Source organism: Panthera pardus, unplaced genomic scaffold (genome assembly GCF_024362965.1).
Source record: "Panthera pardus isolate Hobbes unplaced genomic scaffold, ASM2436296v1 HiC_scaffold_7, whole genome shotgun sequence".
Lineage (NCBI taxonomy): Eukaryota > Metazoa > Chordata > Mammalia > Carnivora > Felidae > Panthera > Panthera pardus.
In genome coordinates, this window is record NW_026527002.1 from 81,485,221 (window position 1) to 81,499,357 (window position 14,137).

Here is a 14,137-nt window from a genome sequence, read left to right on the forward strand (position 1 = left end):
AATGCTAAAGGGATCGTCCCCCTCAGAAAGAGTGCCAAGAAAAAGCATTAGTGGAACCCCACAGCCTCGTGTCGTGCAGCCAGTGGGAGGGTCAGAACTTAAGCTCCGAGTACTGGAAACTCGAGTCTCCCTAAATGATGGCTTTTTACCATCGTTTCCCCTACTGGAGCCTCTGGGGACACAGGCGCTCCCTGCAAACGGAGACACACTTGAGTCTGACAAGCTGGTGGGGCGGCTGATGAGCCCTTGGCGGTGACTCTCTGGCCTGAGGCGTGTCTCTGTGAGCAGGCGGGTCTGACCTCTGGACAGACAGACGCTAACGAGGGCGGGGAAAGCCTTGCGCTTGGACTCACAGGGTCTCTGCTGTGCCGCCGCGGAAGGAAAGCCGCCCGTCCGCCTGGGATCCTAATTCAAAGGCCTTGTCGGGACTGGCCCCGAAGCAGAGACCAGACGCTAGTGGCTGCGGGAGTCTCAGCCTCAGCAGAACAGGGCTGACAGAAGGCCCCAGGCAGGCCTCAGACCCGGGGACGATGCCGATTCAGGCCACCGGCGCGTGGGGCGCTAAGCTGCACAAACGTCAGGGCTGCGGCTGGACGAGCCCACAGGAGAAGGCCTGTGTTCTGGAGGGGCCAACAGAGATCAGGTGTGACGGGCTGCGTGCTCCAGACACAGCCTGAGTGCATCCCCACCAGAGTCTTGCACATCTGCCAGAGCAGGTGGGCACGGCCTCCACACGTCTCACCTTTCGACCTTGGACTTTGCAGGTAAGTGCCCCGTGCAGAGGGGGAGGGAGCGCTGGCCTCCATCTCAGCTGCCCCTGCTGCACGCACGCGGTCGGGCGGGGGACTGTCAGATGCGGCCGCTCCCTGGGTCAGCGGAAGGAGAGACCCACGCACGTTTAGAACTTCTGTGGAAATCGAGCGCTCTGTCCTGCCCAAGCCCTGGAAATGTTTTCCTGTGGACATGCTTTTGTCCCCCGTGCACAAAACCCAGACGAAAGGGTCTGGGGGAGAAACAAGGGTGACTGAGGAAATGCCAAGTCATGATGACTGAACACGAGCTCCAAATCTGTAACAATGAAAGCGAACGTGGGGTGGGGGCCGTGACCATCTCGGAAACCAAACAGCTACACCCGAGTTATCTGGGCCGGCCTGCGAACCCAGGGCACCGGAAGCTCACAGCTGGTCTCTCCGAGCTCCGTGCCTTTTTCCTTTCGCCGCAACCCATCTTAGTGGCGCCAGGTCCCGGGAGGCCTCCTAGTGAGTCACTGAACTAGGGTGGTCTTGGGGACCCCAAACAGAGCTGGCAACAAACATCCCAAAAAATGAAATCAAGAAAACAATTCCATTTACAACAGCAGCAAAAACGAAAATACTTACAATACTTCCCGAATTGATCAGATTCAAGGCAATCCCTATCAGAATCCCAGCTGGCTGAACCCTCAAGTTCAGGTGACACTTCAGCGACCCCGAAGAGCCAAAAGAACCTTTAAAGAGAAAAGCAAAGTTGGAGAACTCACACTTACTGACTTCAAAACTTACAAGAATCAAGACATTGTGGCACTGGCATGAGGGCACACACACGGATAAACATGCACAGGACTAGGGTCCGGAAGTGACCCAAACACCTACATGTAGCCACCTGGCCCTCAGCAGGGGCCACGACCCTCAGTGGAGAGAGGAGAGTGTTTCCAGAAAACGGGGTTGAGACAGCTGCACGTGCACGTGCAAAAGAACGGAGCTGGAGCCTTACCTCACACCACATACAGAAGTTAACTCAAAATGTATCAATAACCTCCATGTAAGCATTACAACTATAAAACTTGTAAGAAACTGGGGATATATCTTCATGGTCCTGGGTTAGGCAAAGCTATTAAACACCACACCTAAAAGAATAAGCAACAACAAAAAAAGAAATTGGCTTCAAAATTTAAAAAATTTGTGCTGCAAAGGATACTATCAAGGAAGTGAAAAGGCAACCCACAGAATGGGAGAAAGTATTTTCAAATCATATGTTTGAAAAGAGACTTGTACCCAGAATGAAGAATGAGCCCTTACAGATCAACAGTGAAACGACATCCCAGCTGAAAAGTGCACAAAAATGGGGCACCCGGGGGGCTCAGTCGGTTAAGCGTCTGACTTCGGCTCAGGTCATGATCTCGCGGTTCATGGGTTCGAGCCCCGTGTCGGGCTCTCTGTTGTCAGTGTGGAGCCTGGAGCCTGTTTCGGATCCTCTGTCCCCCTCTCTCTCTGCCCCTCTCCTGCTCCTGCTCTCTCTCAAAAAATAAACTTAAAAAATGCACAAAGCATCTGAAGAGACATTTCTCCAAAAAGACCGACAAATGGCCAATAAGCACAGAAAAGATGCCCAGCGCCGTTAACCACCGGGGAGGTGTGAATCAAACCCACAGCGAGACACCGCCTCACACCCATCAGGCCAGCACTCTGCATTCTCTCCAACGCGTTCCCGGACTTCCCGCCGCCCCGTCTTCTTTGGATTACGGCTGGCGCTCGGGAAGGACACGCAGAGGGGGTGGCAGTGCTTCAGAAACAACGGTGCTGAGAGGCGAGGCCGTGCGGCTGCAAGACTGACACGATGGGGGAGGGGGCGCTGAGCAGAGGCGCCTGGGAGCAGCAGGCCCCGCAAGGGAGGCATGGCGACCGGGCCCGGGGTCCCGCTGGCCACTCAGCTGAGACAGGCACATCCCGACCCTTCCTACTCGGCTCGATCGTGGACGGTCCCCTCAGGCCAGACAGGCTCCACTCCTTCCCTGGACGCTGGCCGTGCAGCATCCTCCCCCGGACCAAGCAGCCGTGCACCAGCGCACAGCCAGGACACCTTCTCCCTTTGACGGGAGGGGACGCGCTCCCCTCTGCTCAGCGCCCACAGCTGCTCCTGCAGAGAGACGCTGGCCTTGCGGATACGGAGCTCTCTGGCGGTCAGGCTGTCTGTCCACCGTGTCCTGAGGTCCTTGTTCAGGCTGGTGGTCTGAATGCCAACAGGGAAACAGAGTCACGTGTGTTCACGCAGTGGAGGACACCACCATGCGGTGGTCAGCAATCCAGGGACAGAGCCACACAGGTGTCCTGCCGAAGGAAGCCTGGGAACAGGCCCGGAATGTTCTTTCTCTGGGGGAGTCCCATGGGCGAGCACGTATGGAAAATGTGATTCAGCTGGATGCCCAGGTTAGTGCTGACCCACGCATAACTCAATTTTTTTTAATGAAAAAAGAAATAAAAACTTAACGTAGCACCTTATCTTCAGAGCTTCCCGCCAAAGCTTTCCGTTTCCCGGGGGCCAGAAAGTGCCCCTCCTGGGCTCCTGCGATCCCCCGCTCTGTGGCAGCCGTGGCCACCCTCACAGGTGCACCTGAAGCAAGGTGGCCCCACGCCCTCTGCCTACCTCTCCAGCGCCCCTGAAAGACAGTGGCCAGGCAGGGGGACGTCGAAAGAGCACTAGGCCTTCCTGAGAAAACCGGGTGGCCTCAGAGGTCAAAAGGCTGTGAGAGGCAGCAGCCGATGGCACCCAGCCCTGGTGTGGTGGGTCCAGGACGGCTGCCACGGCCACCTGCACCACCTCCTTCGGCCAGGTGCTGAAGAAGTTATTTTGGGAAACTTCTTTGGTTGTACATTCACGGTCCAATGCTTTCCCATAAAACACGGTAGCCTCCCGGGCAGCTGACCTCAGCGAGAGCACACGTGCGGGTGTCCATGCCAAGAGCGCACTGCACGCCCGGTCTCACCGTGGACGCGAAGCCATCTGCACACCCTCAGCAACCTCCAGCTCAGCCGTCCCCACTGACACCTATCGGCTGGGAGCTGTGGCACACGGCTGTGCAGCTGCCTCTCAGCACCTAGGCAGGCCCTGGTGGCGGTCACCATTCAGAAGGAGCCATGCAGCCACCGGCCGGACACGCAAGCCCACCGTGTGCCAGGCGTATTTAAGGTTGGCACACATTCTCCCCTGCCGTCCTTCTAAAACCCAGAAGTCAGTTCTAGCAAAGGCCCACCATTCCATCATCAGAATGCTGAGGTCACTGTGCTTTCAAGTTCAGACTACGAATGACAGTGTGGCAGGACAAAAGCCGTAAGATCTCTAAACAGACACAGAAAAGGCACCTGCCAAAATCCCACACCACTCGTGATAAAAAATAATCACACTCACCAAAGAGCACATAGGCAAGAAAATGATATAAAAGGTATCCAAGTTGGAAAGGAAGAAGTAAACTCTCTCTGCAGGTGGCATGATGGTGTACACAGAAAACCCAAAAACATCTATCAGAACATTATTAGAGCTAGTAAGTGAATTCAACAGAGTTTCAGGGTACAAGGTCAACACAAGAAAGTCGGTTTTGTCTGTTTACGCCTATAACAAACAACCCAATAGAAAATTAGGAACCAGCTCAACTTCCAATATCACCAAACAAGAAAATATCTAGGAATGAATTTAACCAAAGAAGCAAAAGACTTACACACTGAGAGCTACAGAACACTGGTGAAAGAAATCAAAGGTCTAAACAAATGGAAACTCATCCCACGTTCATGGGGTGGAAGGACTTCATTGTGCTAAGAGGGCGGCACTCCCCAAAGCAATCTGCAGATGTGACCCAGTCCTCACCCAAATCCCCAAATCTTTGAAGAAACTGACAACCCAGATACAAGATGCCCAGAAGAGCCAAACTAACCTCGAGAGAAAAAAAGTCGGGGGACCCACACCTTCTGACCTTGCAACACACTACAAGGCTTCGGTAGTCGAGGCAGCGTGGTGCTCGCATCAGGACGCACACACACAGATCAACGGAGTAAAACTGAGTCCAGGAATGAACTCAGAGCTTTTGTTTGCAAATCCCCTATCTGGCAAGAGTCTAGTGTCCAAAACATGTAACTATTACGTCTCCACAATGACAAATAAGCCGATGAAAAATGGGCAAAGAATCTGAACAGACATTTCTCCAAAGAAGAGGTACAAATGGCCAACAAGCTCATGAAAAGATCAACGTCTTTAGCCGTCAGGGAAAGGCAATCGATCGCACACCGAAAGACACCCTTCACCCCCCACAGCCCTTCACATGCACCCTCACACTTGACCCTGCTCCGCAGATGAAAGAAACAAGGCTCAGGATATTTACGTCATGTCCCCCAAACAGCTGCTGAAGGCGAGAGCCCATACCAAGACAGACGGAGACTGCTGGGACCCCGAAGGCCACGGCTGCACTAGGGCCCCCCGCCCACCTTCACAGGGTGTGAGTCGGTGCGCCCAGCACAAACGTGACAGCCATATGTGGATTCTAAATGGTCTAGAAGCCAAAAGAATGTGAATGGGATTTTTAAAACATGCTTAGTTTTAAACAATATACCCAAAATAATGTCATCTCAATGTGTCATCAACATAAAAAACTGATGCATGAGTTCATACTTTGTGTCCTAGTGAGTCTTCGAAGTCAGCATGCATTTTACGCCCACAACGCAGCTCCGTGGGGACCGGCCACATCTCGGGTTCAAAGCCACACGTGGCTGCTGGCAGCCGCCGTCTGACCCTCTGCTTAGTGGCCATGTGACCTTCAGCAAGTCCCTTCTTCTTGTATTGTGAATTGTGTACTGTGTTATCGTGTGCACTGTGCTTTCCTCACTGAAAGATCGTAACAGGACGGAGCTCATCAAGGACTGGCCAGAAGCAATGCAGCCACGGAACAGGTGCATCAGTGGTGGTTCGCCGGTACCTACACTCCATTTCCCCCCCAAAACATACCTTTTTATTCCTGTATAAAAAGCACAGCCTCTCCTCTTTGTGTCTCCCTCACCCAACCCCCCAGGGGCACTATACGTGGTATGCAGGGCAGGGGTGACGAGGCTTCTGCTCCGCACCCTGCCCACAGGCTGAGCTCTGCCCCAGGTCATTTCAGGTACCCGCCGGGCACACCATAGGCTGCCAGGCCGGGCCAGGGGGTCCCAGCTCACACACACTGCGTGGCAGAGTTGCGTTTAGGGTAGGAGCGGGGTACCCGGTGCCCATCTTTGCTGTCACTCCCGGAACAGGAGCAAGTGAGCAGCGCACCTCCCAGAATGACCAGGGCAGACCCCACCCAGCCAATGAAGACAGCAGGACGAAGCTTGTACCTAACATTCATGGGGGGCACCGGTTTATAAAAGTCTGTGACAGGGGTGCCCGGGTGACTCAGTTAATCATCTGACTCTTTTTTAAAAAAGGGTTTTCTTGGTGTTTACTTATTTTTGAGAGAGAGAGAGACAGAGTGTGAGTGGGGGGAGGGGCAGAGAGAGAGGAAGACACAGAATCCGAAGCAGGCTCCAGGCTCTGAGCTGTCAGCACAGGGCCGACGCGGGACTCGAATGCGAGATCATGACCTGAGCCGAAGTCAGACGCTTAGTCGACTGAGCCACCCAGGTGCCCCTAAGCACCTGACTCTTCATTTCAGCTCAGGTCATGATCTCATGGTCCTGAGATCGAGCCTGTGTTAGCCTGGGGACCTGCTTAAGCTTCTCTCTCTTCCTCTCCCTCTGCCCCTCCCCTGCCCTCTCTCTCTCTCAAAAAAAAAAAAGTCTGTGACAATCTGGTGGCCACGCCAGAACAAGCTGTCCTGTTGGAGGCAGCAGGGCCTTTCACGATGAAAATAATGCCTCCCGTCACGGCTACCCGGGCCCTCTTCACTTGGTCCTCTCCGCTGCAGCTTGCACACCTCGTGCCCATCGTGTCGAGCGTGGCCAGGAAGCCCAGCCCCCGGGACGCCGCCACCAGGTGGCCTGTGTGGCCGATCTTGCAGCTCAACACGCCGGTGCCCTGCGTGACGCAGTCCATCCACAGCCCCTTGTACCTCGCCTGGCCGGTGATGCTGTTGTCGCCCTCCTGCGAGCTCACGTGCCACTGCGGGATGGCGGTGCGCGCCACCAGGCCGACCCAGCCCAGCAGAGCCATAAAACCTTCATTTCAAGAGCGGCGCCTCCACTAGAACATTCTGTAGTTATCCCTCACGCCTCCCCACAGCCCTACCGCTGGCAGGTAGGGTTCCCTCCACTGGACGTTAACAGTGCTCCGCACCCACGCCACGGCCTGAGGTGGGCGTGGGCTCTGCCTCTCCTCCGCGCCGCCCCACCCCGCCCCCTCCCAGCGCTCCTCCCTCACCCCGCCCCACCCCGCCCCCTCCCAGCGCTCCTCCCTCGCCCCGCCCCACCCCGCCCCCTCCCAGTGCTCCTCCCTCACCACGCCCCCACTTCCCCTCGGCCCCACCCCATCCCGCCCCCTCCCCCGCCACGTCCCCACCTCCCCTCCACCCCGCCCCACCCCCACCCCAGCGCTCCTCCCTCGCCCCGCCCCCTCCCAGCGCTCCTCCCCCGCCCCGCCCCACCCCCTCCCAGCGCTCCTCCCTCGCCACGCCCCGCCCCCTCCCAGCGCTCCTCCCTCGCCACGCCCCGCCCCTCCCAGCGCTCCTCCCTCGCCACGCCCCACCCCTCCCAGCGCTCCTCCCTCGCCACGCCCCCACCTCCCCTCGGCCCCACCCCATCCCGCCCCCTCCCCGCCCCCACCTCCCCTCCACCCCGCCCCCACCCCAGCGCTCCTCCCTCGCCCCGCCCCGCCCCGCCTCCCCCCACCACACGTCCTGTACCCCTCCCCCGCCCTCCTCCCACCTCGTCTCACTCCTCCCCGCGATCCCTACCGCTCTTCCGGCAGCTCCTCACTCCCAAAGCAGCACCCCCCCCCCCCCCGCCCCCCGCACCGCGCCTCCTCCGCGCTGCCCTCCGCCCTGTCAGGTCGAGGCCCTGCTCCAGGGCTCCTCCTCAAGCCCTTGCGGCCCTTTCCTTCCCGATGCTTGGCCTTTGATTTCTCGTTTGCTTTTCATTTTCACCCCATCCCTGCCTTGCGTCTACCTGCCGCGGTGCTCTCTCCGTGGGTGCTGTGCGGCACTGCCTGCAGGGCTCCGTCCTCGGGGACCACCTCACGTCCACTGAGGGCCTCCTGCACCCCGGCCCCAGAACACAGGGAACACACCGGCGGGCCACCTGCTGGAGCTCACAGGGAGCGACAGGGGTCCAGAGAGCACACGCCACCCCGCGGCGCCCACCGCACCCGACGGGACACAGCGCCCCCGTCAGCGCGCCTCACGAGCCGAGGCTGTGTGTTTCTGCGGCCTCGGAAAATGGCTTGTGTCTGAGCCCTCGTGGCCGTTGCCAGGAGTGGCCCGACCAACCTCCAGCTTCATCCGCACGGCACCCCCAGGCTCCGCCACCCCAGGCCCCAACACCGTTCCTTACCCCCATCCGGGCTCCACCCATTTACTTCACGAAGACGTCTCTACTAGGCACTAGGTCCATCCCCTGCCTTCTCGTATTCGCAGGAATCACCATCACGCCCCGTGTGACGGCTTTTAAAGTTGGCCACGAGAATCACGCTTCAGGATGCTTACGCGGCTTTTTTTCCCGGATGGCTTTTTATCTTCACTGGCTTGGTGGTCTGTGCCCACCGAAAACACAAATTGAGGGTGCCCGGGCGGCTCAGTTGAGCGTCTGACTCTTGATCTCAGCTCAGGTCATGATGCCCCAGGGTCATGGGATCAAGCCTCCCATCAGCCTGTTTGGGATTCTTTTTTTCTCCCTCTGCCCCTCCCCCCCACTCGTGCGCGCGCTCTCTCTCTCAAAAATAAAAAGTAAAAACAAAACACAAACTGATACATAAATATATGGATCCGCTGCTCACTCAGCAAGCTGCCGTTTCAAAAGCAGAGGGAAAGATTCAAAATCTTGTAGAAGTCTCCAATCTTCTCAATGGACTTTGTTCTCTTTTTACTAATGTTTGGTAAAGAGCAAATCTATGAGCACAGCCCCAGTCGAAGCACAAAGAGGGAAGCCACAAAAGCGGCTCTGTCCCGACCTCCTGGGGCTTCGGGAGGCGTGACAGCAAAGTGATCCATCAACACTATGCCTGCCAGGAAAGCATCGGCTTACAAAACGCTCCTTCAAAAGTAACTTTTAAAGAAATAATCAGAGTGAGAAAATATATACAGAAACAGACCCCAGACCAGACAGAGAGAGGACCAGGTGCAATGGCCTGCACAGGTGACAGGGCACCACCTCACTGCCACCCAAACACGCGCGCCAGTGGGGCTGCGTCGGGGGAGACCCGGCACCGGGTCACCCGCCAAACACGAGCCAGGCATACACAGCCACGCCTCCGCTCCCTGAACTACACATCCGGTGGGATGGCGGGAATGAAAAAGACAGAAAATGACAAGTGCTGTCAAGGGTGTAGAGAAAACGGTTCCTTGCACACCGCTGGTAGGAACGAAAACTGGTGGAAGCACTTTAGGAAACAGCCGGGCAGCTCCTCCGTGAGGCCAATGCAGAATCGGCACGAGACCCACAGCTCCACCTCACGGGGTCCAGACAAACGCCTGCACGTGAATGTTCACGGCGGTAGCGTCCACGAGAGCCCAGGGGACGAACGATCCAGACGCTCCTCAACGGATGAACGGGAAAGTGAAAAGTGGTATATTCTCAGCCACGAAAAGGAACAAAGTACTGATCTACGCTGCACCGCGGGTGAATCGCGAACACAGGGCAAGCGAACGAACGTGGACACGAAAGGACAAGTATCGTACGATCCACTCTGTAAGATATCCAGAACAGGCAAACTCACAGAAACAGAAAGCTGGTAAGTGGTTGTCAGGAGCTGGTGGCGGGGGAGAGGAGTGTGGGGTTCCTGTTCCGGGTGACACGGGGTTCTGGAACCAGGCGGAGGCGGTCGTGACACCAGACTGCAGACGTGCTTCCTGCCGCGGAACTGGATGCTTTCAGATGGTTCAAAAGATGAATTTTCTGTAACGTAAATTTTATCACAATTAAAAGAAGCACAAAATGAAGGTTTCCAGAACTTTCTGCCATTTTCCGTGAGAGAACAAGAAGAGTCGGGACAGAACATGAGGCACAGAGAGAAATCCCACGTCCACGCGCAGCAAGCGGCCGAACACCGTGGCCCGTGAGCTACATGTGGGCCACACGCATTTCTGTCTGGCCAGCCAGGCATCTTTGTGCAATTTCAGCAACGTTTAGCATTTGGATCATTTCAGCGTAACAACCCCAGTTCCTGCAACCTGGACAAGTCAGCAGCCTGGCCGTGTGGGCCACCACACCCGCATGTCCTCTGAGAGGTGGCCAGGCCGCTCACGGCGTGGACACGGTTGAAGCAGCAAATGGCAGACCGTGACGGGAACGGCCCGTCTCCTCCCCAGGACAGATTACAGAAAACGAGGAGAAGCAACTGGATACTGCCCAGGGAGAACATCACGTTAAACGGCTCCTGAACCCCAAGGCCAGGCGCTGCATTCAAAACCGGAAATGTATTGGGGCGCCCGGGGGGCTCAGTCGACTAAGCGTCCGACTTTGGCTCAGGTCATGATCTCACGGTTCGTGGGTTCAAGCCCCGCTCTGTGCCGACAGCTCGGAGCCTGGAGCCTGTTTCGGACTCTGTGTCTCCCTCTCTCTCTGCCCCTCCCCCACTCGCACTGTCTCCTTCTGTCTCAAAAATAAACAAACATTTAAAAATGATTTTTAAGGGGCACCTGGGTGGCTCAGTCGGTTGAGCGTCCGACTTCACCTCGGGTCACGATCTCGCGGTTCTGTGAGTTCGAGCCCCGCGTCCGGCTCTGGGCTGACGGCTCAGAGCCTGGAGCCTGCTTCTGGTTCTGTGTCTCCCTCTCTCTCTGCCCCTCCCCCGTTCATGCTCTGTCTCTGTCTCAAAAATGAATAAACATTAAAAAAAATTTTTTTAATGATTTTTAAAAAATGGAAATGTATTTAGAACAACACAAGTCAAACTACCCGATTCTAAAACTTCATTCCAGGGGTGCCCGGGGGGCTCAGTCAGTTAAGTGTCAGAGTTCAGCTCAGGTCATGATCTCATGGTTGGTGGGTTCGAGCCCTGCATTGGGTTCTGGGCTAACAGCTCAGAGCCTGGAGCCTGCTTCGGATTCTGTGTCTCCCTCTCTCTGCCCCTCCCCCACTCATGTCCGTCTCTCTCTCTCTCTCTCTCTCTCTCAAAAATAAATAACGTTAAAAAAAAATAAAAGATATAAAACATCATTCCCTTCCCCATGAAGCAATACACAAATCCCGTCACGGAGCCCTGTATTCATTACAGCACCACGCTTTTCAAAAGCAAAACCTACCTCAGTCTTTTCCATCAGGTTTTTTCTTTGTTCCACTGGACAAAGGGAGCTATTTACACCATCATCCGACACAGGAAAGAGGGAGAAAACAAACAGGAGAGGTAAAGGAAAGCCAGCGACAACAACACCTAGTGCCTTTTAAACCATTTTTGGTTTGAGTCTTGAAAAAGATGTGGTTACATTGTTGCCAAGTTCACGATTAAACTGTGACAACGTCATTTATTTAAAACAAAAACCCTACAAAGGGCCAAGGGCAGCCAAGAGAGGGCTGGACCTCAGGCCTCTGTCTCAGCTGTCACGTGAATGTGCAAGACACTGACACCCAGTCCCGCAGCAGCGCTCGGTACCAACTGTCCTGTATCCTGCTGGATTCTGACTTCTGCTCGAGTCAAAGCAAGGCCTCAGTAAACTCAGGGAGTGCAGGTCTCAACTCCATTGCCAAGGCCACACTGAGGACCCCTTTGACTGCACCCACCTCATTCCCCTCACAACCCCTATAGCCCCCCTCCACAGAGGAAAGGGACTGAGAACAAACCCCACCTGATAATACCATTTTCTGGGCCTGGATTTTCTTTCCAAATGGAGAGCGTACTTTCTTTTTTTTAATTTAAAAAAAATTTATTTTTAATGTTTATTTTTGAGAGAGCGAGACAGAGAGTGAAAGAGAGAGAGAGAGAAGGAGAGCACTAGTGGGGGAGGGGCAGAGAGAGGGAGACACAGAATCTGAAGCAGGTTCCAGGCTCTGAGCTGTCAGCACAGAGCCCGATGAGGGGCTTAAACTCACAAACCGTGAGATCATGACCCGAGCCGAAGTCGGATGCTCAACCGACTGAGCCACCCAGGCGCCCCTAGAATGTACTTTTTTCCAAGCACTGCTACAAGCCACAGATAACATTCATTTACTGGGAACATTTCCGGATCATGATAAATAGTTAGAACTTCTGTTAAAACACTAAGCGGACCATCACCAATGTGGCCCCTGGGAAGACCAAATATGGCGCCTGGGACGTGAGATCAGGTCCAGGTGGCCCTGACACCCCCAGCCCGTGGCTGCCGGTCCTCAGAACTCACCAAAAGGGTTCACACTGGCAAATAACCACACCCACCCCTCCTAGGACTGATTCCAATCCCAACCCACAACACAGAAAAGCAACCCACCTTCTGAAACTTGAAATAAATGAACTTTAAGCGAACACAAAATACCTAGTTTTAGATTTATCAAAATGACATGCAAACTAAGAAAGGCCCAGGGGTTACCCAAATAAAAAAAATGTAACATACTGAAGACTGTGCCTTGAAAAATGAAATAGTAACAGCAAATAAAAGACTCAAATCTGGTGTTCCCCCCATCTTCCCTGATTTGGGGGGTTTGGCTCCTTTTCTTTCCACTTCTTTGAGTTTCTAGCTTCATCTGTTCAGTATTCTCTCCTGCCTTTAATCAAAGAAATCTTTCAACGTGACTCCCAAAGGGAGAAACGCAAAGCCAACCTTGAAACAATGTCTTTGATGGGAAGAAACCGAAACCGCACGGAGAAGTGATAAGATCACCTCCTCCGTCTCCTTCTCCAGTCTGACACCAAAGCCCTTGCTCCAGGCCGCCCGTGCGTGTCTGTGCGCACACGCTGCCCCGGTCCCATTCTCGACACTGCGGGGAGGGCTCGATCAGACTAAACTATTACCAGAGCCAAGCCAGCTTGTGAACAAAAATCACAATCCGCCCAGCAAAGGCCACCTTTTCTTCCCCAAACTATTCTGTTATCTCATGAGGGCAACTTTATCTTTCACCCAGACAGCTTGGAATCGTGACCATCTCCCATGGCCCCACCTTCATCTGTAACTGTAAGAAAACACACAAGGCTGGGCTGCATCGTGTAAGGCCCCAGGGCAAGCAACAGGTCGGCTCTGAGGGCCAGCAGGGACACACGTGGCACTGACGTCCGATGACCTGTCATGCCCGGAGCCCATGGTGTGTACAGCTGAGTCTACACCTAAAACACAGCAACAGCAACCTCACGTCGGCCCGCAGCCAAGAGAGGAGCAAAGACATGCTGCCCACAAGGTCTGTATTGGACCTGACAGTCCACGGATGGCATTTGATCTTGACCCCCATTACTATATTAATCTCTCTAGGAACAGTTTCAGTTAACAGGTCCTGAGCATTTTCCTGGGGGGTTATATGTCTTCATGCTCATGTTTTGCTTAAAAATTTTTAACGTTTATTTTTGGGAGAGAGAGAGAGAGAGAGAGAGTGCGCGAGCAAGAGCGAGCGAGTGGGGGAGGGGCAGAGAGAGAGGGAGACACAGAATCCCAAGTAGACTCCAGGCTCTGAGCTGTCAGCACAGAGCCCGATGGGGCTCAAACCCACGAAAACAAGTTGATGACCTGAGCCGAAGTTGGACGCTTAACTGACTCAGCCGCCCAAGGGCCCCTCACGCTTGTAGTTTTAAATATTACAACCAAGTCTTGGGGAGCCTGGGTGGCTCAGTCGGTTAAACGTCTGACTTCAGCTCAGGTCATGATCTCACAGTCTGTGAGTTCAAGCCTCGCGCTGGGCTCTGTGCTGACAGCTCAGAGCCCGGAGTCTGCTTCAGATTCTGTCTCCCTCTCTCTCTCTCTGCCCCTCCCCCGCTCATGCTCTGTCTCTCTCACTCTCAAAAATGAATAAATGTTTAAAAAAAAAAAATTTTTTTTAAAGAACTATTACAACCAAGTCCTGGGAATGCAGGCATACACTCCACTGCGAAGAGCCCGTTTGCCAACTCTAGCGGAGAACTTACCGATTTACATGCATCAGACTGAAAGAAAAGGGAAAAAAACCCCTGTAAACTCAAGGTGTTACAAGATTCCGGGGTGTTACCAGCAAAGTGACGAAGAGGAGGGCAGGTCTGAAGGCAGGCGGTGAGGATCCCCCTAAGGTAGGCCGGGAGCTGGGCAGGAAGCCTTTAGCGTAGAGGAACGGGGTGG

The 14,137-nt window shown here is 54.7% G+C and overlaps 1 protein-coding gene across 1 annotated transcript; it reads right to left on the bottom strand.

The window, feature by feature from the left end:
• Positions 1 to 349: 349 nt before the first annotated feature.
• On the bottom strand, positions 350 to 7,019 carry LOC109258298 (claudin-7-like). The gene is made up of 4 exons (XM_053896175.1): positions 6,566 to 7,019; positions 3,403 to 3,415; positions 2,839 to 2,988; positions 350 to 460 (listed from the first exon to the last, which is right to left on the bottom strand). The coding sequence occupies exons 1-4, from the start codon at positions 6,928 to 6,930 to the stop codon at positions 350 to 352; spliced, it is 639 nt and encodes a 212-aa protein (XP_053752150.1). The 5' UTR covers positions 6,931 to 7,019.
• Between the last annotated feature and the right edge of the window lie 7,118 nt (positions 7,020 to 14,137).

Excerpts from the sequence above, each read along its gene's own strand:
- LOC109258298 (XM_053896175.1), bottom strand. The coding sequence starts at position 6,930 with ATGGCTCTGCTGGGCTGGGTCGGCCTGGTGGCGCGCACCGCCATCCCG. Across the intron at positions 461-2,838 it reads CCTCCCGTCAAAGGGAGAAG|CCACTAGCGTCTGGTCTCTG; the intron begins GTGTCCTGGCTG and ends AGACTCCCGCAG.